The sequence below is a fragment of the Rhagoletis pomonella genome, unplaced genomic scaffold (assembly GCF_013731165.1).
Source record: "Rhagoletis pomonella isolate Grant_MI unplaced genomic scaffold, Rhpom_1.0 Rhpom_scaffold_00006, whole genome shotgun sequence".
NCBI classification, from domain to species: Eukaryota; Metazoa; Arthropoda; class Insecta; order Diptera; family Tephritidae; genus Rhagoletis; species Rhagoletis pomonella.
In genome coordinates, this window is record NW_023458560.1 from 96,199 (window position 1) to 121,144 (window position 24,946).

The following is a 24,946-nucleotide window of genomic DNA, read 5'->3' on the forward strand; positions in this document are numbered from 1 at the left end:
TTTTGAAATTATTTGAGAAAAGTCGCTTTGGACCACCGATAAGTCCTTACATTTGGAGAACAGTAACAAATCGTCTGCATACATAATCCTATGGACTCTTTTATATTGAGACAGAGTTTTATTAATTTCATCGAAAGCTACTATAAATAATACTACCGACAACGGTGAACCCTGAGGTATACCATTAAATAGTTTATAATTTTTAGAATACTTATTACATGTTTTGACACTAAAAGAGCGATTGGATAGAAAATCTTTTACGTAGTTATAAATGTTATTTCCGATCTTCCATTCGGCTAGTTGCCGAAGAACGATATGCGCACCGATTCTATCGTAAGCCTTCTCAAAATCAAGGCTTAGGATGGAAACATGGTTTTTTGTAGCCAGAGCTGTTGTGGCAAAGTGTTCAAATATCAGGAGTGCGTCTATTGTCCCTTGACCTTCTCTGAAGGCAACCTGGTGTGGATCGATGAGACCGTTTGACGAGGCAAACCACATGATGCGCTTTGCTATGATTTTTTCCAAAACTTTACTTGAACAAGGAATTAGGGATATTGGTCTATAACCGGAAGCACGTGATGTGCATTGTTTCGACTTTGGAAGCGGAAGGACAGTTGAATTTTTCCAAGTGTGTGGTAATGAACCTTGTTCAAAAATGTTGTTGTAGAGCCCAATTAATCTTTGTTTTACTTTCTGCGGTAGATTTTTAAGCATCGGATACGAAATGCGATCCCTGCCCGGAGTTTTACCAGACATGTTTTTTACAGTCAAATCGTATTCGAATTCTGTTATGGGCAAGTCAATTAGTTTCGCTTGCGTCGATGGAGTATCGTTATTGTAACCGCTTTCTAAAGTCATATTTTTATGTGTAACAAAAGCTTCATCAAAATTAGAGTCTTTGGAGTAGTTAGACCAAAACTCGCCCAGATGGTTTGCTATTTCTGTCGCGGAGCATATTGTTCCTTCATCTGTGACTAAAGCTTTAATTGAGTTAGGGGTATATGTGCCTGTCAGCATTTTAATATTTGCCCAAATTTTCTTTGGATCTGAGGAAGGTGTTATTCCCTCCGTTAGTTTTTCTAAACTCTCTCTTTTAGCTACATTAACCTCCCTTTTAAAAATTGCGTTCGCTTTCTTGTATTCGACAAGATTTTCAGGAGATCTATGTTTCTTATATATATGCCAAAGCTTCTGTTTCTTTTCTCTTAACGCTTGAAGGTTTGGTGACCAATATGGTACTACAGACTTGCGTTTTCTCTTGTGGGTCTGGGGTATCGATAAGTGTGCTGCTGTAAGTACTATTTTTTTCAGCGCATTGGCTTCTTTGTTTACATTAGAGGACAATGGGTATTTGCTCATGGTTACATTGGCCGAGAGTTGAAATTTCTCCCAATTTGCCTTTTCTATAATGAATTTTGGTTTTGGTGTCCCCGGGTTTGACCTAGCTAACAGAATTTTGGTGAGCAAGGGGAAATGATCACTTCCATGCAGTTGAGAGAGAGTAGAACATGATACTTTTGGGGCCAAACTAGCGGAGCATAGGCACACATCAATATGTGTGAAAGTCTGGTGTGTTGTGAAATGCGTTGGGGCAATGTCATTTAGCACCATCAAGTTATTTGAGAGCAAGTAATCTTCGATTATTTTTCCCCTTTGATTGGTGGATTCAGAGCCCCACAAGGGACTCCATGCGTTGAGGTCTCCTACTAATAAAAGATCTGTGTTAACCCCAGATGTCAGGTCGAAGAGGTCTTTTACGCTAAACGATTGCTGGGGGGGAATATACGTAGATATGATGGTAAACTTAACATTCATGTTAACCTCGATAGCAATAGTCGCTAATCGGGATTGGACGTCTATTCGTTTGTGGGGTATGTCATTTCTAACCATAACGGCTATCCCTTGCTTGCTTGCTAGATTTTCTGGCAAGTTATAAAAGTATGTTGTGTATGAATTAGAAATTGGCGCTGTTCTATTGAATGGTAGATGTGTTTCTTGAAGCGATATAATGGAAGGTGAGCGCTCTTTTATTAGAAGGTGTAATTCATTCATGTTGTTGAATATTCCTTTTATGTTCCATTGAAGAACATTAAAGGCCATGATCATTATCAAAGCTGACGTTCAGGATGTCTCCTGAATCTGCGTTGGAAAATTCTGTGTTAGAATTTGGCAATAGGTAATAATTGCTGTTTTGAATCAATTGCTGACTCAGTCGAGTTATAGGCGAATCGATTGTTGTTTGTTTATTTTCAGTAGTAATTGTGGTTTCTTGGTTTGTTGGTAAAATTTCTGAGGTTATCATTGGTACACTTGCGGCTTCATCGAAAGCACAAGTGTTGTTGTCTGCTTCTTTGTCAAAAGAAGTTTTACTTTTTTTATTTTCAGGTAATTCGTTAGTTACTTTGTTGTTAGTATTGTGTTGTTTTGGTGTAGTGGTATCATTGTTGCTGGGGTTGGCTACTCCAGCGAAAGAAAATGGAGCTGAAGCTCTAGGAAATTGTGCCTGGTAGGCATCTTTTGCTTCTTTCATAGTGCATCTACGCTGAATTTTAATTTTTAAAATTTCTTTCTGTTCAAGGAATTTTGCACATTTGTTAAAGTTCGATGGGTGTTTTTCTTCGCAGTTGACGCATTGAACACGCGCGCAATTGTCATCGTGGGGTGGGAAGCTGCATGTTTGGCACAGAGCAGGTTTATGGCAGTGCTTTTTGGTGTGACCTAGCTCTTGACATTGTTTGCAACGCATAGGATTCGGGAAATATTCCCTTACTCGCGCTTTGTGCCATGAAATGTCGATTTTTTCTGGTAGCTTGTATAGGTCGAAAGTGAGCAGTATTGCTCCAGTATGTACAGCTTTGTTGTTTTCCATTTTTGTAAACTTGAAAACATTTACCACTCCTTCGGAGGCTAGCTCCTTTGTGATTTCTTCATCAGAAAGGATAGTATGGTAGGGTGCAAAGATCGTGCCTTTGACGAAATTAAGGTTTTCATGAAGTTTGCATTTAATTTCACAAATTCCTGGTAGTAGTTTAGCAGAAATGAATTTATCAGCGGATTGTTTATCTTTCACTAGCACCAATAAGCTGCCGTCCCTAAGTTCTGTGATCTTTTCAATGTTTTTGCTTATAAGCTCTAAAGATCTTTGCACAGCAAAGCACGAATAAAGAGATAGAGGTTTTTTTTCATCAGTAGCAGAGACTACGACGTACTTGGGATTAGGAAGGTTAGTAGGGGGTGTTAGGTCGGGGAAACTATCAAGGGGTTTGTATAATCTTTTTTTTTAGCTTTGGGGCTGTTTTCTAAAATAGAAAACCTATTGCCCCCATGGCTTGTTGCCCCGAGGGGCATAGTTAAAGATAACCAAAATTACACTATATTTAAAGCACGTGGGCACTCTAAAAAACAAGATGAGCTAAATGAATTTTAGTTAGCGGTATTTGTTGTTTACAAGAAACTGCACTAAGTGCGAAGGTAAAGTCAAAGAGAGAACGCAATTGAAATACAACCGTACGCGGCGAATGCTAGTCGATGACTGAAAAAAATTTAAACTCCTTATATTTCAAACAATTTTGAACAGATTTTTAAAAAATTTACATTTACATGTAAAGGTGCTCTTATTTAAATGGTATGTAACTTTTTTTTGTGCAGACTTATATTACGAAGATGTTCCCAACCAATGCCCGGCATATGGAGAGTCGCCACTTGACTCCCGGCACCTATTCACATGCCCTGAGAATCCCACTCAGCTAACGCCCCTGTCTCTATGGACAGCCCCTCTGGAAGTAGCACACTTCCTGGGCCTCCCCCTAGCTGAAATAGACGACAACGTTGATGGATGAACCGCCCCGAACGGCTTAGTAGCCGATACAACAACAACAACAACAAAACATGCTGATGCTGTGCTTCTGAAGTTGTCTTGCTTCAAAGGCAATATTCATGCTTTTGCTTTAGCTTCAAAAAAGAACGAACAGTCACAGCAGCAGCACGAGAAGAGCTGAGAAACAAACGATTGTTTGCTTTCCGGCACGAATACGATACTCATCAGCAGGGAACGGCTTTTATGAAAATTGCCTTTTTTCTGCTAAAGAGATAGAGTATATTCGATTAAGAATGTCCACGATTTAGCTTTCCCTGATTCCATATATCGTCGCTTAAGGTACAAAACCGCGTATCAACAAAATGTAAAACCGCGTATGAAGATAATACAAAACCGCGTATGTGAGATTGCATAAATTATTTTCTGGAGAGTAAAAACACTCATATTTCAAAATGGTTCTCTTTTTTACAAAGCAATTACATTTCCGACAAGTATATTTCAGGGCGAATGGATAAGGATTGAGCCAAGAGCTTCGGCGAGCAAATCCAATTTTTGGCAGCAAATGTCAGTTACGCGGTTTTGCATAATGACGATGCGCGGTTTTGTACTTTAAACGACGATATACACATTTGACGTTGCTTTTTTTTTGCCTTTTCTACCTTAAAGGTCAGTATGCAGCACTCAAGAAAAGCAAAAACTCCGTATAAAATGACGTACAAGAAATGGCTAAGAAATTTTCCTGTGTAAAATTTCCTTAAGGCAGTACGCAGTTCTCAAGAAATTTGCTACGCTTTCTACATAGTACGGTTTTCTAATTTTGTTTTCTGAAAAAAGAGGCAACCCATGTTTGTAACAGAAATATATGCCCGTTCCTTGGACACACACACACGAAATAATAGCAATTTTTTTCTTGTCCGTTTCCGTGAGAGCTGCATACTGGTCTTTAGTTGTAAAGGGCAAGGAATGAGCCCTTATTCCTGATAAAATGAAGGTCTTAAACGTTCCATATTTAAATTGGGCGCCACTTGTATCAACAACTCACGTCGAGCGCACGTTTAGTACATTCAAGGATTTTCTTCGCGAAAAGCGAAGGAAAATGCTGCCAGAAAACTTCAAAATGCATCTTGTGGTTCAATGTTACTACAACTATAGAGATTTAAGTTTTGTGAGTTAAAAACTCGAAAGGAGATAATAGTCAAAGAATCAAAGTAGAAATTTTTCAAATAATGAAACTAGTACATATTTTTTCTCGTTTTACTTATAAAATAAACATTTCTAAAATAAATAAATTTTTTGATTATTTTTCGGGTTTTGCCTTACTTTAGTGCCTTCTTTTGCCTATTTTGCGATTTCTAGTGCCTTTTCCTGCCTATTTCGCTATTTTATTTTGCCTTTTCCGACGGCTGCCGAAGCTGACGCGCATTTTATTAAAAAGTTTATTTATTAAATACAGTCTGCACATAAAACTTGCATAAATGTACTTTAAAGAGCATATTTGTGAAGCGAATTCGCAGTATTTTCGGGTTATATATCTTTAGAAGCATACATTTTAATATGCAAAGGGATTATGTATGTATTTTTCCTCTATTTGTAATTTTTTTTTGCCAAACACCTGCAGTTGATTGTTTGGCAAAGTTACAACAATTCGCCAGGAAAAAATGGAACAAGTGACAGTCGGATATTTTCAGCTTCAGATTGTCTTTGAAAGTTTGTAAAATAAATTGCTCGCAATATTAAAGTACTTACGGAATATTGGTTTGATTTCCTCTTTGACCGCTGTCAATATACCGGCTGGGATTTGTGGATGAGGCTGTGGCGGTGGTGGCATCACCGCATCGGGATGGTTCATCTTCATGTGACGCTTCAAATTGCCACGTTCAACGAAAGCCTTGCTACATAAAGTACAGGCGTGTGGCTTTTCACCTGAGTGTGAACGCATATGCGACACAAGATGACCTATTGATATTTTATGAAGGTTAACAACTATTTGCATAATACATAGACTCAGAAAAAATCGCTTACCCTTGCATATAAAGTTCTTGGGACATTTTTCACACGAAAACGGACGTTCGCATTCCTGACCTTTTGTGTGACTGCGTTGATGGAACAGCAGATTTCCTTTGAGTGGAAACGATTTACCACAAGTTTCACAAGCAAAGGGCCGATCACCTGTGTGGCAACGGGACATGTGATTTATGAGATGCTCTTTTCGTGTGAATGGCTTGTTGCAGACATTGCAACAATGCGGATTGTCACTGGAGTGCTGACGCATATGATTGTTTAGATGCTCCTTACGCGTGAATGTCTTCTGACAGTATTCGCATTTGTGCGGCGAATCACCGGTATGAAGGCGCACATGGTTTGTCAAATGCTCCTTGCGTGTGAAGGTCTTCTTACAGTAGCTGCAACGATGTGGAGATTCCCCAGTATGCTGACGCACATGATTCACAAGGTGCTCCTTGCGTGTGAATGTCTTTGTGCAGTATGTGCACTTGTGCGGCGACTCGCCGGTATGTTGCCTAATATGATTTACCATGTGATCTTTGCGGGTGAATGCCTTCGTGCAGTAGGTGCATTTGAAAGGCGTTTCACCGGTGTGCTGACGTATGTGGTTCACTAGGTGTTCCTTACGTGTAAACGTTTTTAAGCAATAAGTGCAGCGATGAGGCGATTCACCCGTATGTTGGCGTACATGATTTAACAAATGTTCCTTGCGCGTAAATGTCTTCGAACAAAAATCGCAACGATGGGGAGTTTCGCCTGTGGATTGAGCTTGAAGGATCAGTTTTGGAAAGGACCAATAGTGCTGATATGTTTTTGGCTTTTATACCCACCTGTGTGCCAGAGAATGTGATTGGTGAAGTGCTCCTTGCGACTGAAGCTCTTGCCGCAAATTTCGCATCTGAATGGTGTGTCATTAGTGTGTGAACGCATATGATTGGCAAGGTGTTCCTTGCGTGTATACTTTTTGCCGCAAACATCGCACTGATGTGGTGTTTGACCTGAAAGAAATATATTTAAATGCAATTGTTTTTAGTATTTGCGCGTATGCTTTTCTAGAAAACGAGCTATGAATGGTGCTAAAGAGTATGAAATACAAATAACAGGCTCGATTTGGTTCAGTTTTATATATAAACATATGTACGCACTTGAAAGCTTCACAAATTTCGATTGCACACCATATGAGCACAATGGAAATATAGCGAAAAAAATACCTCCACCATTTGTATAATACAAGTTCTCCTCAAGATTTCTCCCACCAAGACACATTAGGAGCGTTCCTTATCTCCCAGAAATAGTCAGAAAAAGTCCGAAGTAGTCAGATTTAGTCCAAAAAGCGTTCCTTAACTCAGAAATGACAGCAAAAATGAGAGAGCAACACTCAGTGAGAGTGACTCTCATCAGTCCGAAGTAGTCAGATTTAGTCAGAAGAATTTTTTCTTGGAAAATCCTGAAAAGTGTCAAACTCAACTGAATTTAAATTAACGGAAATTAAAGAATACGCAAAATGTGAGAATAGTCTAAAAAGTGAATTGAAATTGGAAGGAGGCAAAAAATAATTGATATAGTAAGTGTTTATTGTGCTTGTGCTTGTGTGAATGTGTTTTGTACATAATTTCCATTCTTATTTGACGTTAGCTTTGTTGTTGCCATTCTTTGGACTAAAAATTTGGTTTTTTTGCGTTCCTTTACTTTTCCTGTTATACTCTTTTAGTGAGCGCATTTTGCTTACGCTCTAGCATTTTGACACTATTCAGATTTTAGTCCAAAAAGATAAGGAATGAACCTATTAATGTGCCTTGCCTCACACTAATCCAATCTCAGTATATCCAGTAAAAAAACTCTGGGGAAAGTCCTTTATGGCGATAGGGTTTCCAGAGGTAAAATTTTAGGTAGCACACAATTTCTTACACGCATGGTTGCTCTACTCTTCACCACTCACGAAATAAGCTTTTGAATTTATTGAAAAAAATTTCCGTGTAGTACATTAATTTAAAGAATAAACACAAATATCGTCGTTTAAAGTACAAAACCGCGTATCAACATAATGCAAAACCGAACGAATGGATAAGGCTTGAACCAAGAGCTTCGGTGAGAAAATCCAATTTTTGGCAAAAAAATGTCAGTTACGCGGTTTTGCAGAACGACGATACGCGGTTTTGTACTTTAAACGACGATATGTATATGCTTTTAGGTACTTTAATTAATATGTAAATTTGAAAGCCACCAATTGATAGAAAAGAGAAAAATTTTACGGATAGAACTAAAATTTTGACATTTTTCGTGGTGAATACGAACGTGAGAATGTTACCTAGCTCATAGGGATAGATAAAATTATGACAGCTTCTATATATGTATATACATAATATTGTTTGGCGGTATTAAACAGTGAAAATCAAAATGGAAGCTGACAAGGAAAAAAAGCGCACGTTGCTTGTAAGTTATAAAACAAGTTTGAACAATTTCAACAACACACAGAAACAGAGCTTCTGCGGGAGCGTTTTGTTTGGTTTTTGCACTGTCAAAATTTTACTTTACATTCGGCACAGCAAAAATCAATTTGTACACCATAGTAAATTTTTTACTTCGTCTTACTTACTACGGAGAAAAGTGTTACCGATTGGCTTACCGCCAAAATAACATTGCTGATCGGAACGCTCTGAGCGCTGCCCCTGAAAAGTTGCTTTACGTTCAAATACACCCCTGTCCCTTGTTGTTGCTGTATCGCATCGGGGTGAATTTACATTTCGAATTAAGGGCCTGTGCCAATCGGTAGAAAAGTTCTATGGTGAAAAAACTATTGTGAGAAAATTGTACATTTCCGCTGTACCAATTCGTAACTTCTTAATGATGAAAATTTTTGACAGTTGCTTTGATGCAGAAGAAGCAATTAATAAAATGCAGCAATTATAAAGAAAATATTTGCCTTTGCTGATTTCAGTTCTTCTGGAACTGAAATCCATGTATTTATAAACAGGGTTCGTACTAGGGATGTTCATTTTTCGGCTTTTTCCGATCCCGGGATTAAATACATATATATTTTTCACATTTCCGAAAGCTACCGCTACATGGTAAGCCGGGATGTATCAATTTTGAGTAAATTAGCGTCCTTAAATTTCGAAATATTGAAGTTTCAACCATTTCTGAAATTTGCCGTTATATGAAAAGCGGACGTAATTTTAGTCCGATTTCAATAATTTTCAACGCTTTGCTTTTATGTGGCAAGCACAATAACTATACCGAGTTTGGTACAAATTGGTAGAACGGTTACCGATATACATATATGTGATCATAAGTGGGCGGCGCCACGCCCATTTTCCAAAATTTTACCATAAACGTATTTCTTGGTAAATAATTGTTGCAAACGTCAATTTTGAATAAATTAGCTTTAATATTTACTGATTTACCGAAGATTTCGTATTTCTCTAAATTACCCTGTGGACTGTGGGCGTGGTTATTGTCCGATTTTAAATTATTTTCGGCGATTTGGTATGCTGTACCAAGGCCAACAACTGTGCCAAGTTTGGATGAAATCGGTGCAGCGGTTACCAAGATATACACATGTAACCATAACTGGGCGTGGCTACGCCCATTTTCCAAAAATTTATAATATTCTTATTTTTCGCCTAAAAAATGTTGTAAATATCAAGTTTGAGTGAATAATCTTCAGTAGTTACTAAAATATCGCAGTTTTCGTATTTCCGAAAATTACCGTTATATGGGATGTGGGCGTGGTTATTGTCCGATTTTAAAAATTTTCGGCCATTTGGGATGCTGTATCAAGACCAACAACTGTGCCAAGTTTGGATGAAATCAGTGCAGCGGTTACCAAGCTATACACATGTAACCATAAGTGGGCGTGGATACGCCCATTTTCCAAAAATTTATAATATTCTTATTTTTCGTCTAAAACTTATTGTAAAAATCAATTTTGAGTGAATAATCTCCAGTAGTTACTAAAATATCGCAGTTTTCGAATTTCTGAAAATTACCGTTATATGGGAAGTGGGCGTGGTTACAGTCCGATTTCGCCCATTTTCAATACCAACTTACCGTGGGTAAATGGAAACCTACATACCAAATTTCGTTGAGATATCTCAATTTTTGCTCGAGTTATCGTGTACACGGTCGGACGGACAGACGGACGGACAGACAGACGGACGGACAGACAGACATGGCTTAATCGATTTCTCTTTTCATTCTGATCATTTATGTATACATTTGTCTATGTCTATCTCGATTCGTTTTGGCTGTTACAAACAAACGTTATGTGAACAAAATTAATATACCCTTGTGCACAAGTGCGCTCGGGTATAAAAAGAAATATAGCCAAAACTGGTCAAGAAAAGGAGTTTCTATTATGGCCATCAGTGCAAATTACAAATCTCGGGATTACTTGCCAAGAATCCCGGGATTTTCGAGACCTTAAAAAGTCCGGGATCCCGGGATTAACATTCCTAGTTCGTACCCAGTGTGAAAATAACAATACATTACCTAAGACTAACAACTACGGTTGAACGAACAGATGCATCGCAATGAAAGCGAGCGGATGATGTGTACTTTTGAAGCCACAAACAAAATAAAGTTTGAGAACTAACTCAAGTATGTTTTCTTCACGTTATCTCAACAGCTGTTGTAGCCTAACGGATGTGTGTTCGACTGCCGTGTTGTTGGTTACGGGTTGAAAACCTGTGCCACGGACTTTTATTTATTGTTATTTAAAAATTCTATTTGAGCCGTTTATTTTGAAAGTGGTATAAGTGGCCTTTTCAAAAACAACGAGTTAGTGATAACACTAATTAGAATTTAACAGTATCTGCTAAAAAAAAGTTGCTATGAAATGTTGAGAACCCCTGAGGTTTTATTCGAGAGAAGTCTTACTAATCAGCGGTATAACGAAAATATTTACTTTGAAAGTGGCATAAGTCACCCAAAAAATCAAGTTAAAAAAATATAAACACCCAAAACTAAGAGCCAAATATAGTAAAACTGCATTTTTAGTTTATTTCTCTGACATCAGATTTTTTTTTAAGTGCTTTATAGAATAACCATATGTGAACCAAATAAAAGATAAAATTCTGTATAAAATATTAAATTTTTGGTGCATAAAGACGAATAGATATTTTAGATTTCCTTTTAAAATTTTGTCCTTGAGTATCCTTGAAAATTTGTTCTATTTATTTTTGAAAAAATTATAGGTTAAGGATTAATATACACACGACCATATATAACCTCGAATTTCGTCCTTCTGCTTTAATAGCGTAAATAAATTAAATATTGAAAAGGGCAGTTTCAATATCAATTCGTCCTTGTGAACAACAAAAAATTTAATATTTTTAAGTTCTAAAGAATATTTTCTTTCATTTAGTACCCATATTTATACCCGAGTGCACTTGTGCACAGGGTATTATAACTTTGTTCGCATAACGGTTGTTTTAACAGCCTAAAGGATCGAGATAGATATAGACAAATGTATACATAAATGATCAGAATGAAAAGAGAAGTCGATTAAGCCATGTCTGTCTGTCCGTCCGTCCGTCTGTCCGTGTACACGATAACTCAAGCAAAAATTGAGATATCTCAACAAAATTTGGTATACCTTTATCCAAGGTAGGTCAAAATGGGCGAAATCGGACTGTAACCACGCCCCTTGTCATATTTTCGAAAAATGCAAAAACTATGATATTTCAGTAAATATTGGATCCAAATTATTGGAAATTAGTACGTGAAGTAGAATTTCAATGCAAAATAATATTATGAAATTTTTGGTAAAGGGGCGTGACCCCGCCCACTTATGATGAAATACTGTATCTTAGTAGCCGATTCACCAATCCTTACCAAACTCTGTACGAGCCTTTCTTAGGATCCAGCTAAGAAATTGGTGAAAATCTTTGAAATCGGGCAATAGCCACGCCCACCTCCCATACAACGGAAATTTACAGAAACACGAAAATTGCGATAAATCAGTAACTACTGAAACTAATTGACTCAAAATCGATGATTGCAATGACCACTAAGCAGAAAAGTAGATCGTTATAAATTTTTGGATTTTGGGCGTGGCTCCGCCCACTTATGACCAAAAATGTGTATCTCGGTAACCGATTTATCAATTTCTACCAAACTCGGTGCACGTAATAACCTTGGTACGGAAAAGCAATTCGTTAAAACTTATTCAAATCGGACAAAACTAATTCGTAATCAGCGACCTTTTGAACCCCCGACTGGAAAGTTTATAGAGAATCTAAGTGATTTTAATTTGATTGCCCGCCATATTGGGTGCGCCATTTTGAATTTTGCAAATCGGACTTCAAATTCGTTATCAGCAACCCCAAAACCCACTGGTTAAAAGTTTCAGGCAAATACAAGGAAATTTTAAAAATACGTGCGCCATATCGGATCCGCCATTTTGAAATTTAAAAATCGCACTTTAGATTCATAATCAGCGATCCCAAAAACATTAAAATATGCCATTTTTACACCAGTTTTGTAAATGAAAAGAATTTGCGAATTCAGCGTCTTTTACCTAGCACAGTAATGATGCCATTTTGAATTTTAGATTCTGCCACTTTGCAATCGGAAGGGTATTAGTTACGAGTATTTTGACTTATTATATGTGTTTACTTTAGTTGCTTAGAATTTTGGACAGAGCTCTGGGCCGGTTGATGTGAAAAGTGCCATTTATATACATATGGGGCGTTCCAAAGTGACGGGTGGGACATTTTAACTCGTTTTCGCTGAAACTTTTAGTAAATTCTCTTTAACCATTGATTGGACAAGTGTCAAACTGTTAACACTTGAAGTCAGATATCAGTTTATTACGAAACTGATAAAGTATAAAATTTAATTACATAATTTACACAGCAATTTAACATTTTCCAAGCGTGACGGGTGGGACAACGATGACACCCGCTCCTCTGAGTTGTTGGATTCGTTTCCCAATATTAGACAAACTATACATATTTCGTTCATAGCGGCTTTCTCGAATGTAGTTAGTAGAATGTTAAGTACCATTTTATGCTTTAATGGCATTACTATATTTTAAAATAAAAAAAAACCCTTATTTTTCCTTGTGATGGGTGAGACAACATTTTGTGACGGGTGGGACGAGTAACCTTTGAGGACACATAGTTCGTGAGTAAAATGAACACTACTGATTTGATGTGAACATTTTTTATATTTTTAATAGGAGAACCTCATTTAAAAATGGGAAACTTAAAAATTTGTATGTTACGTTAAAAAGTACATATTTTGCTGTGACGGGTGGGACATCCAATAAGCTTTTTTTAGACCGCTTATAACTTCTCACCATAAATTTATTTTTCTTATAACTTATTACCATTTTAAAGCTCATGAATTGTTCGTTTAAATTGATATGTCAGTAATTTTGAAAACTAGCGATATACCCCGAAATTATGGTGAATGCAGTAAAAAATGACCTACCAGTATTAAGTATTTAAATTTAAGTAAAAAATTAAACGTGATATTTATGAATATACTTAAGTATTTGGCTAAAAAATTTTTTTAAAGAACTTCGTGAAAGGCAATCGGCATCGCCAACCGCTTGTAATGTATAGTTACGGTGACCATATTTATGGCAGCCAAATACGGGGCATAAAATAATTTTCCCCAATTTTTTCCACAAAACCTTTTCCAATGACCCTAGATTTATTAGCCCTGAAATAGCGTCTTTATTTTGGCATATAATTTTCAAACTTTTTTGAGAGCAGAACATACACATCCATATGTAAATATTCAGTTGTAACATCCATGCAAAACATTTTTTCAGTGTATTATGAATTTTAGAGAAGTTTTAAAGAATTCTTGAAGATCTCATCCGATTTTTTGCCGAATTTTCTAAAATGAAATAAACTGTGCACAATTCGATTCTGTTACGAAATTTCGGAAGAAAATCGGTAAAGCAATGAAAATAATGCTGCTATGTGAAGAATTTCTTGTAGAGTTTTTTCAGAATTTTCTTTATTTTTCGTACAGAAATTTCTTTACGAGTTCGTGTCAACAACTTCATATAATTTTCTGTGAAGATTCGTAAACAAATCGTTACAGAAATGAGATACTCCTAAAGGCAGGGAAACATGATGAAAATATTCGACTACTTTTGAAGTAGAAATTGTTTTCAACAGATTATCTTCAATCTCAGATTTCGACCAAGCACAATGCAGTGCATAGCATCTGGAAGGAGCTGAACTGCAAAGCGTACCTTTGAAGGGATATACTTCCCTTCGATCTGGAAGAACTTCTCTACAACATTCTCCTGAAAGCCTTCTTATTTATAGTCAGAAATGCGGGCGACAAGGCATTGCAAGCATTTTATAAAAGCTGAATTTTTGATACCATATCACATTTGTGGAATAGAGAAATAACCTGGCGTCAGCCTAATTCGTTAGCGTTTGGCGCGGGGGTGGCTTTAATTTGGTATAGAAACTCTAAATCTTACAACTACTTTATGAAATCTTAAAAATTAATCGCGAACAGGATATTGATTAAGAAATAGTATGACACTAGTCAGCCACTAAAATCCTGCAACGGAGCGCGTCAGTCACGCGTTGAAGTTGTACAAAATTTCTGCATCGTGGCAGCATTTTATAAAAGCTGAGATTCAGTTCACAGATGCAGAATATTATTGTAATTACAATAATAATAGTCAGTCGGAGTTTTCCTGTAACAGAAGTCGTCAGTCGCCGATAGATGGTAACGTCTTGCATTTATATATATAACAATATTAAAAAACTTTATGTTTTTGAGTATATAAAAATTAAACTGCTTGTTCGTAAAGTTTTTTCTTTTGTTTTCGTAGAAGTACATTTGTCTGTTTGTATGGATATCACCAGTTTTTTTACAAGTACATATGAACATAATTGGAGATTTCGTCAGGCTTATCGCCCTGATCACTTTTTATATGGGAATGTGCCAATGTGAAGCGTCCAGTCTATGAAAAATTAAGGAGAGACGCAGGCGGCCCAGCTGACATCTGTTTTGTTATTAATTTATAGTTTATAGAGTAATTTCATATTAATCCACTGCCACTGCGCGGGGCCGAAAAGTACTTATCCTTACTAATATTATAAATGCGAAAGTGAGTTTGTTTGTTTGTTTGTTACGCATAAACTACTAAACCGATCATCATTAAGTTTTGCACATCGGCGTTATTTAGGCCAACTTAAAATATAGGATAGCCCTTATCTCGTTTAGACAAGCGGGCGTGGCACCTCCCATACAAATGGGATTTTTCATACAGCATATCTCTGAAAGTATTTTTGGTAGAGTACTGAAACTTGGTATGGAGATTTTTAAAACCAATACCAAACGCATGGAGGAAAATGTGCGTTATTAGAGAAGAGGGCGTGACAGTTCCCATATAAACTGAATTTAAAAAATCTAATTCAACTTGAATCCAACAAAAAACGATCACTCAATTACCATTATTGAGCCCGTGAAATTCTCTTTGAATTTTTACTAAAAAATACGATACGTACAACACCAACATCCGGTGCCCGTTGAGTACTAACTACGCGCTTGTGCCATATAGGAATGTTTATCCCGGGATCCCAGGATCCCGGTCATGTTTAAGTCTCGAAAATGCCGGGATTATTTGCCTAGAATCCCGGGATTTTCGCGATTTGTAATTTACACTGGTGGCAATAATATAAACGCTTTATGTTGACCAGTTTTGGCTATATTTCTTTTGGTTATTTAATATTTAACATTTCTATTAAATGTGTAGCTAAATATACACATAATACCTTGCGGCAGGCAATTTTGCAGACAAACAAATCAATATATTCGCCAAACCAAGGGCCAAATAAAGTAAAATTGCGTTCTTAATTTTTCTCTCAGACGTCAGGATTTTTAAAAAGAACTTTGAAATTTGGAAGATATGAGTAATTCAAAAAGTGATTTAATAATGTCAGTGCTATATACTTAAGAAACCAGTATAGGTATCAAATGAAAGAGAATATTCTGTAGAGTTAAAACACATTACATTTTTTGGTCCGTAAGGGACGAGTAGGTATTGAAAATACCCTTTTATAATTTTATCCTTGAAAATCTTTGAAATTTTTGAATTCTTATTTTTGAAAAAATTATATGTTAAGGACTAACTTTATTAGCTTAAAAAAATTAAATAGATTATAGGGACATTTTCAATTCCTATTCGTCCTTGTGAACCCAAAAAAAAATCATTCATTGCACTGAATTTTTTAAAACAAATTTTGGAATTAACCATATCTTTGAAATTATAACGAGACCTAACCGCCAAAATAACGTAAGCGACATTTTTTTCAAAATTTTCCTTTCGATGCAGAAATGCATCTAGATGCTTTAGGAATATTTCTGCATCAAAAAGAAAATTTTGAAAAAAATGTCGTTTACGTTATTTTGGCGGTTAGGGATCGATAGTCTTTTTAAAAAAATCATGACGTCAGAGATATGCCCATTTATTTTATACATACATATGCAGTTAATTATGTGTAATATGAAGTAGTCTTATAAAAGAAATTTAAATTTTGGGTAAACAAAAGGAATATAGACAAAACTGATCGAATTAAGGCGCTTCTTTTATTTCTGCCACTAGAATTATGATCTTCTTTCAACCAGAAAATAAATTTATTGACTTTTTTTTTTGCATCGAGCTGTTTTCGAAATACCTTAAATTACTTTATCAGATATGTATACACTAAAGTATTATTAAATGCATATAAATTTAATTACTGTCTGTCGTTTTGTTAGTTATGAAATCATTTTTACTTTAAATAAAAAAGTACGTTCCAAACCCATTTACTTATTATTTATTACATAGTAAGAGAGCTTCTCAAACCATATCGATGCAATTTTTTCATGTTAAGTCATTGAAAAATAATAAATATCTAAATCCCGGGACTGATCCCGGGATTGAACCAACGACATTCCGAAAATCCCGGGATACCGGGATTGAACCAACGACGTCCCGAAATCCCGGTCGGTTATTATCACCAACGTACGCAAAAATTGTGTGCTAAATGTAATATCGGTTTGCACGTAAAGTGCATCCACAATAAATAAGCATATAATTTACTATGTACATATGTATATGCATATGCATGTATGCATACTTTTTAATTTTTGACTTGTACGTACATATGTAAACAAATGGAGGAAATTGTTGTTATTGGAAAACGCAAGAATATGAACGACCGGGTCGGGCATACTCTATCTTTTGGTCGTATTACCGACTTCCGATTTCGACCGCAAGTGGGTTGAACAAAGGTGGCTGTGGAAAACGGTTGGCAAGAAAAAAACGGTCAGTATGAGTTCGACAGGTTTGAAGGGCAACAACTTTTACCATTTGTGAAAGACGTTATAACTGAGGAAAATTATGATGCAGGTAATGTATTTAACGTAATAAGCACGTTTATTTTGGTTATTTATGTAATCATTTTGAAATGAAACATTTTGCTCTTTTTTAATTTTCAGATGCTGGGTCATCAGTGAGTTACAGAGAAGAGAATGACGATGAGCCTGACGAAATTTATAATAATACTGGCGATTCTGATTGAAGTAATCGAATTGTACATGTCATGATTGTATATGTTTTTTTCAAAAGTAAAAAAAAAAATAATTTTTTAATATTTATTGAGTGCGCCGTATTACAGGAGCACATCCTTCTATAGACGACTGACGGCATCTGTTACAGGAAAATTCTGACTGACTATTATTTTTGTAATTACAATAATATCTGCACCTGTAAACTGAGTTTCAGATTTTATAAAATGCTCTCACGATGCAGAGATTTTGTATAACTTCAACGCGTGACTGATGCGCTCTATTGCAGGATTTTAGTGACTGACTAATGTCATACTATTTTTTAATCAATATCCTGCTCGCAATTAATTTTTCATGTTTTATAAAGTAGTTGCAAGAGGATGCAATTTTTGTAAATCTTTAATCATTTGCCACAAATATTGCATTCCGCTTCTGTCGATGAAATTTTATTAAAGTAAGTCCAAATAGCGTTTTTGGGCTTTGATTTGCTCATTTCGCACAGTTAGGAAAGAACGCAATTACAATGCAGAATGTTCTGAAATTCAATGCTAAATAGGGATGCAAAAAGAACATCGATATTTGGTACATAGCATCTGAAAGCGTCGATGTTTAAACATCGAAGTCCTTAAAAAAACAGCGATGTTGGTCATAACGGTTTCGCAGAAAGAAAAAAAATACATTCGACATTTATCTACTCTGCTTTATTGCGTCGCCTAGCATGTTTCGTTACCAGCAATTTAAGTGAAAAACGATTTTAATCTTTTTGAATCTTTTATGGAAATTGACAGAAAATAAAAAAAAACCTTTTCCATTTAAATTGCTGGTGAAACCGGCTGTCTAAGGGTTACAATCAAATACAAAAGCAAAAAATTTATAACTTTTATTTTTGATTTTTTCTTCGACTGAAAAAATAAAAGTCAAGTTGTAACTTATATATTTTCACCGAAAAACTAAGTCCAATTTAAACTTTTGTTTTTGACTTAAAACATATCAGTAAAAATAACTATTATTTATTGACTCTTTTGAAAAAAAGCATAACAGTTACATGTTTTCTTCATTCTCATCTAACAGCAGGAATTATCAGGCAGGTTCTGCAATTCACTTCCGAGTGAATTTCAACCCCGCCCAATTAGAATTCAAAGCGAATTAGATTGCAATTCAATCGGAAGTGAATTGAAGAACCTGCTTGTATACTTTACATGCCGTCTGCAGGGTACTATTTTCATCAGATCAAATGCGTAGTTAGTCCGGATTAATAAAAATAAATATATAATACAAGTTATATATTGTAACTTAATTTATATTTTCTGTTTAATTTTTTAATCCTTTTTTAGTAGCTTTTCTATTAAGTTTGATCGTGATAAATAATCGTGATTTCAAAATAGCGTAGTTGTACATTTTTGAACACTCTTCGAAAACCAAATTTTCGAAATTGCTAAATGTGCATTTAAATTTCAGCACAAACGCTGCATTATTCTCAAAATATGTACATATATATGGACATATGTATATTAAATTTATTTTTTAAATATATAATACATTTTAATTTATTTTAAGAGAATAAGCTTTAACGGTTTTAAGTGATCTTTAAAGGTGTGTAAACCAAATTCCGCCTCTAAATTTTGTGTGGAATCTTCGTGCGTTTAAACAATGACTTTTAGTTTGCGGTGTTCATTTCGATTTTTAGCGTTTAAGCAGTAAATTTTCTTTGGTCAATTCTTTCATTCACATTTTTAAAGCGGAGAGAAGCGCAAACACTGCCTACCCAGGGACTTCTCCACACAAGTTCAACACGCATGTAAATAAGTTATGATGTCACTTTTCCCTGAAATTCCCTATATAATCGTATTTAAAAATAAGTTTTTTCCACAAGCTACTCGAAGGAAAACTGGAGATAAGTTCAAACAGCGAGCATAAAGTAAAGAAATCAAATGAAGCTCATTGCAAAAAAATAAAAAATAAAAATCGTGGAACAGTTTTGCGTAAACTTCGACTTATGTTGTTACCTTAACTGTTGTTAACTTCTGTTTGTTATCACAGATTATACTCGAAAATTTGTTTCGAGTAAAGTTTGGCTTAGTTTCTGCCATTTTGGAACGAGTGTTCGAGACATGAAATCACATGGCAATGAATAACGTGAATAAATTTTTTAACCGACTCACAGTGTGTCGTCTGCAACAAGCTAGGTGGACAAAATTATTTTCAGACATTTTTGGGGTATATTTAGGGCGCTGATTTCCGATATTTCATCAGTCTTTTCGGATTGGAATTATTGCGAACTTAACAAAATTTTCGGTTGCTAGAATTCGGAAAGCTATATTTTCTATCACTATGGGATAAATTCATTTATGCAAAATTTCGAGTTTTTTAATTAGATTCGGAGTATGCAGTTTTGTAGCTCATTGAATTCTAGTAGAATAAAGTACTAGTTGCAAATGGCTAAAAACTACGATTGATTTTTCAGAATTTTTAAAAAAGCTCGAAATTTGTACGAAAGTTTGTTGAATTTTTTTTTAAATTGCATAAATTTTTAAGGCAGTGGCACTCGATTGGTACATTTGTACAGATTGGTACATTTGATATTGGGCTATTGGTACAAAATAAAAAAATGGGAACATTTGTTTTAGTCAAAAGATTGGTACAATACAGCGATGTCCTGCTGAAAAATTTCAACAAATTAATTTTCGCGATTGGTATAAAGAAAAATATTTGGGATACGATTTGCACCAAATTTTGGCAAATACCCAATTATGTGACACTGCCACCAGAACACCTACCCGAATCCCGGGATCAAGTCCTCGGGATCCCAGAATCTCGGCATATAATTCAATTTACTACCAAATTAAAATAGAACGACATTAAGACACTGTAATGGCATAAAAGAATTTTAAAATGCATCCCTACAAATAATCAAATAACATATTACAATTCTAACACTACTATTATTCTATCTTATAATATATATACCATATATATGAGGCATTCTTTTTCATATCGGACACCAAATTTGGTGTTAGAATTTCGATTGGCTTCACATTTTAAATGATTTATTGATTTCTAAACAATGTCACACCCCTCAGCGGAATGTAGGACATAAAAAAATTTGCCAGTCAGGGCTTTGGGAATATCTTAATGTTAATAAGTTACCCTTTGCTAGAAATCCGGGAATAAATTTTGTCCACATAGCTTTTTCCTTACTACACACTGTCCGACTTCAAGAAAAAGAGGAAGGTTGTCAATTCATCAAAATATTTTTTTTGTTTATGTATCTATGTTATTTGATAACTTTGGACCAAGTGGGCAGTTTTCGATGTTTTTTTTTTATAATTTAATTCATCGGAAAGTTGATACCTCAAACGTGGTCCCATACTAATTCGGCTTAGTTCCGATCATTGGATCATGAAGAAATTAACGGTACTCCTTCATTTTTGTATGAGCATTGAGTCGGTTGTGTTTTTGCATCAAAATTACTTGTTACGCATTAATTTAAGTTTCATATTAACTTGATTTCAAATTATATTTTTATATTGTGTGATAAGAGAATGGATTCATTTGCGAAGGCATTACGCGCCCCACCACTCACCAGTGTGCCACATGTAGTGGTTGACATAATGTTCCTTGCGCGTGAAGGACTTCTTACAAATATCGCAACGATGTGGCGTCTCACCCGTGTGTTTCCGCACATGATTTACCATGTGCTCCTTGCGTGTGAATGTCTTAGCGCAATACTGGCACCTGAACGGTGTTTCGCCGGTATGCGAACGAAAGTGGTTGTCCAAGTGCTCCTTGCGTGCAAAAGTCTTCTGGCAAATCGTGCATGCGAAAGGCTTATCGGTTGAATGTCGTTTCATATGCCGCTCCAGACTGGCATTGTTGGCGAATACATTAAAACAAACGATGCATGTGAACATTGGTCCACCGATGTGTATCTTACCGTGGCGCGTTAAATCCTGTGAGGTAGTGAAGCCCTGCCCACACACCTGACAATTGAATGGTTTACGTTCACTGTGATAGCGTCGATGTACAATCAATTGATAGCGAAATTGAAATATTTTGCCGCAAATATCGCAAACATGCGTGCCTGTAGCGATTGGTGTGCCATCAGGTGCGAGTGTGATTGTTGTCGCCTGATCCACAACCGGCAGACCGCCCTCCATTTTTGGCATCAGCAGTTCACCGGTCACCGTGGGTGTTGCTGTTACAGCGGTGGCTGGTGCAGTCGTTGTACCACTTGTGCTGATTGCCGTCGTTAGATTGGTCGTTGTTGTGGGTGCCACCACACCACTTGTTGTATTTGCGGCAGCCGCAGCCGCCGCTGCTGCTGCAGCAGCAGCATTAGCACTGGCAACTACGGCAGCAACAGCAGCATTATTGCTTGCATTGCCGTGTGGTGGTGGCTGAGCAGCGTTGGGTACTGCGTGTGCAGCCAACTGCTGATTCATTACGTCACCATGAATTTTACCAAACACTTCGTGGTAGGTGAAAAGCTGCGAGATATCCTCAATGTTAACTTTATACATTTCAATGCCCGACGGCGGTTTGCCCATTCCAACGTCCTCTTTTACTTCGGTTTTCGGTGCACCCAAAGTAATAGTGGTGGCACCGCTCGTCGTCGACGCGGACGACGCCGAAGCGCTTACGTGTTGCATAACAATTGATTGATTTAACTTTCCGTTATCTAAAAAGGGTTTCTCCTCTTTTATATTTTCTCGTTGCAGTAACTGTTGTTGCTGCTGCTGTTGTTGAGGCTGTTGGGGTTGCTGCACGCCGGTGGCTACATGTTGTTGCTGTGGAACATGCTGCTGTTGCTGCCGATTGTCATCATTGGCATTTATTGCAGCTGTAAAAATATAAAAAAAAAAACAATTATTACACAAATAGCGACACATGTATGTATGTATGTATGTAGATCTCGTGATACAAAGAAAGGTGTTATATATTCGCGATCGTTTCGCTCTAATCTCCATCTTAAGCTCCATTAGAAAAATTCAATTTGCCTCTTTGAGAAACTACTTTTTTATTGCAGTGATTTTCATGAAAAGGTACCAAAAAAATGTACTCTCAGGTTCTCACCAATTTTGAATTATAAATTTGATACGAAAAGTAGAGTTACATATGTATATACACTCAGCGTAAAAATATAAAAACCCTGACGTTCTAAAATTTTTTTTTTTCATTTTATTTTCCATACCAAATTTTGCAAATGCAAGAAATACAAACAAAAATTCCATAAAAATTTTAGATTTTTCACCTCGATTTCTTGAAAAAATTTTTGTTCATGCGTTGTTTGGCAATCTTGTATGTATGCTACATTTTTTCCTACAAAAAATGGAAAATAAAAAGGACTTCGCCGATTCGACGAAGATTACCTTTAAAATATGTAAAATAAGGTTACCCTGTAAGGGTTAATTAATTCTCTGGACGAAAAGGAGCACTAAATTTGGTACTATTTTAACCAAACGACCTTTTTTTCTGGCACTTGCAAAATACTACCTTGAACTAAGGGAGCGTCGAATCGAGCTGTCTATACGTACATATGTACATTAGGGTGTCCATCGAGGATGTTTTTTCCCCCAAATTTTATTCGTTTTTATGAGAGATATTATTGCCTATTTTTTATAGATTTTTTAAATGTCATTTAGGTCCGAAAATACGATTTTGTAGATTTATGAGGTTTTGAATACCTATTTTTGATTCGATTTCAAAGATCGAATATATATGAGAAGAGGGTATATAGGCCTTTAAAATGGTGTATAATAATCTATTGTCGGACTTGGTTTGTTGGAATTTTTTGTCCGGTAAAATAAAAAACACTTATTTCTCTTAATTTTTTAAATTTTGGCCATCGACAATTTCCACAATTTCAAAATAAATTTAAATAAAATTAAATCTTTTTTTAAATAAACTGATAGCTCATTTATTGCAATAGAATAAAAATTGTCGAAGTTAGGCGACTTTTCTTAAATACGGCCTTGAATTTATATTTTTTATGTAGAATATTTATTCAAATTGATATTTACAATCGCTCTTTATCAAATAAGTGGGTTCTGTGGATATTTAAGGAAAATGGGGGTGCCACGGCCCACATTTTTGTGATATATGCGTATCTCAAAAACTACTTGACCGATCTCGACCAATCTCGTACACACGTTGTGCTTAGCGTCCTTAAGCACCGTCTTGAATATTTTTGAAATCGGACAAAACCTACTGCCTCTAAAATATATAGCTTACTTTGAGTTTTTTGAAATTCCCGTTACGTTGGTGGAGCCCGCGGTTTTTGTCCGATTTCAAAAATTTTCAATACGGCGCTTAAGAAGCCTTATCGAAATGTGCATATCAAATTTGGTCGAGATCGGTCAAGTAGTGAGATACAAATATATGATATAAGTGGACGTTGTCACCCCCATTTTCCTAAAATTTCCTAAAAAAAACACTTCTTTGCCAAAAAGCGGTTGTATATATAATTTTGTAATAAATATTGATGAATTCCTTAGCCACACTGCTCAAAAAATCTTAGAGTCCGGTACATAAACAATAAAGGCCTGCAAATGTTGAATTATAAAACATAGCGACATGTGTCACATCATGCTATTGCCAGTTCATAGTTGGGGTATTCACAACCGTGTCGTAAGTGTCGTATTGTTGTATGTCGTAAACTGTAAACGCCTAAAGAATATATTAATGGGGTTAGCAAAGTATCATCAAAGTCATGTTATGCATTTTCACAATGTTAAAAAGTAGATGGTTGAGGTTTCAAGATCTATAAACACTTATTTAAGCTTTTAAAGTTGTGAATCCTTTAACTATGTCGTTCATATTAGAGATGGGAACGGGCCTAAATTTTCAGGCCCGGTCCGGTACGAGTGCAAAATCAACTTTCAAAAACACGCACGAGCTCGCGCGTTAAGAATTTTAGTGGGGCCCGGCTCGGCCCGGCACGACGGGACACGTGCCAGCCCGGAAATAAAGAGCCAACTTTTATTGTATGTATACATATGTAAATATTTTTCATTCTGTGTTTATGTATGTATATTTACTTAAGCGAATCAATTTTTTACATCAAAGATTTTTATAATCTGCCTTACCCTGAGTTTCGCCTGAAAAAAAATTCACCCGCCCATAGTAAAACCATGGAAACCAAATATGAAAAGTGAACCGGTTCGGGGAAAATGAAACTCATGATAAGGCTGAATATATTTTCTGGGAAGTAGAAAAAGTGGAAGGTATTTTATGTACTGCTATGTAAACAAAACTACTAAGTATCTTATTTTTTCTATCGGTTTCCAAATATTTCTTTTTTTCGTTTTCTCTTATCAAAAGAGTTTTAAATACATATGTACTACTTTTTTTGTATAAAAACAAAAGCTTATCTAAATTTGTAGTATTAGCAACGGGCCTTTTCGTGCTTATTCGTGCTTTCATGAAATTTTACTGAACGCCTATGAACGCACGAGTTCGTGCTGACAGCAAATATTCCGGCCCGTACCCGCGGGCTTACGAAGGGGCCCGCCGGGCCTCTGCAAAAAGCCCGGCCCGTGCCCATCTTTAGTTCATATATGCTTCACAATGGCATATGAAGACAGTGTCGAA

At 36.0% G+C, this 24,946-nt stretch overlaps 1 protein-coding gene across 2 annotated transcripts in view; it reads right to left on the minus strand.

Annotated features, from left to right (window-relative positions):
* LOC118740292 (zinc finger protein 271) overlaps positions 1-22,207 on the minus strand; it is a 31,467-nt gene extending 9,260 nt beyond the window's left edge. Inside the window, exons 1-4 of one of the 2 annotated variants that reach the window (XM_036471754.1) lie at positions 20,940-22,207; positions 6,652-6,819; positions 5,840-6,577; positions 5,564-5,773 (exon numbers count right to left, since the gene is read on the minus strand). In XM_036471754.1, the coding sequence (XP_036327647.1) occupies positions 5,564-5,773; positions 5,840-6,577; positions 6,652-6,819; positions 20,940-22,005 (2,182 nt within the window). In that variant the 5' untranslated portion in view covers positions 22,006-22,207. Of the gene's footprint in view, positions 1-5,563; positions 5,774-5,839; positions 6,590-6,651; positions 6,820-20,939 lie in introns of both variants that reach the window. The other variant, XM_036471753.1, reaches the window with a different exon arrangement.
* Positions 22,208-24,946: the final 2,739 nt, after the last annotated feature.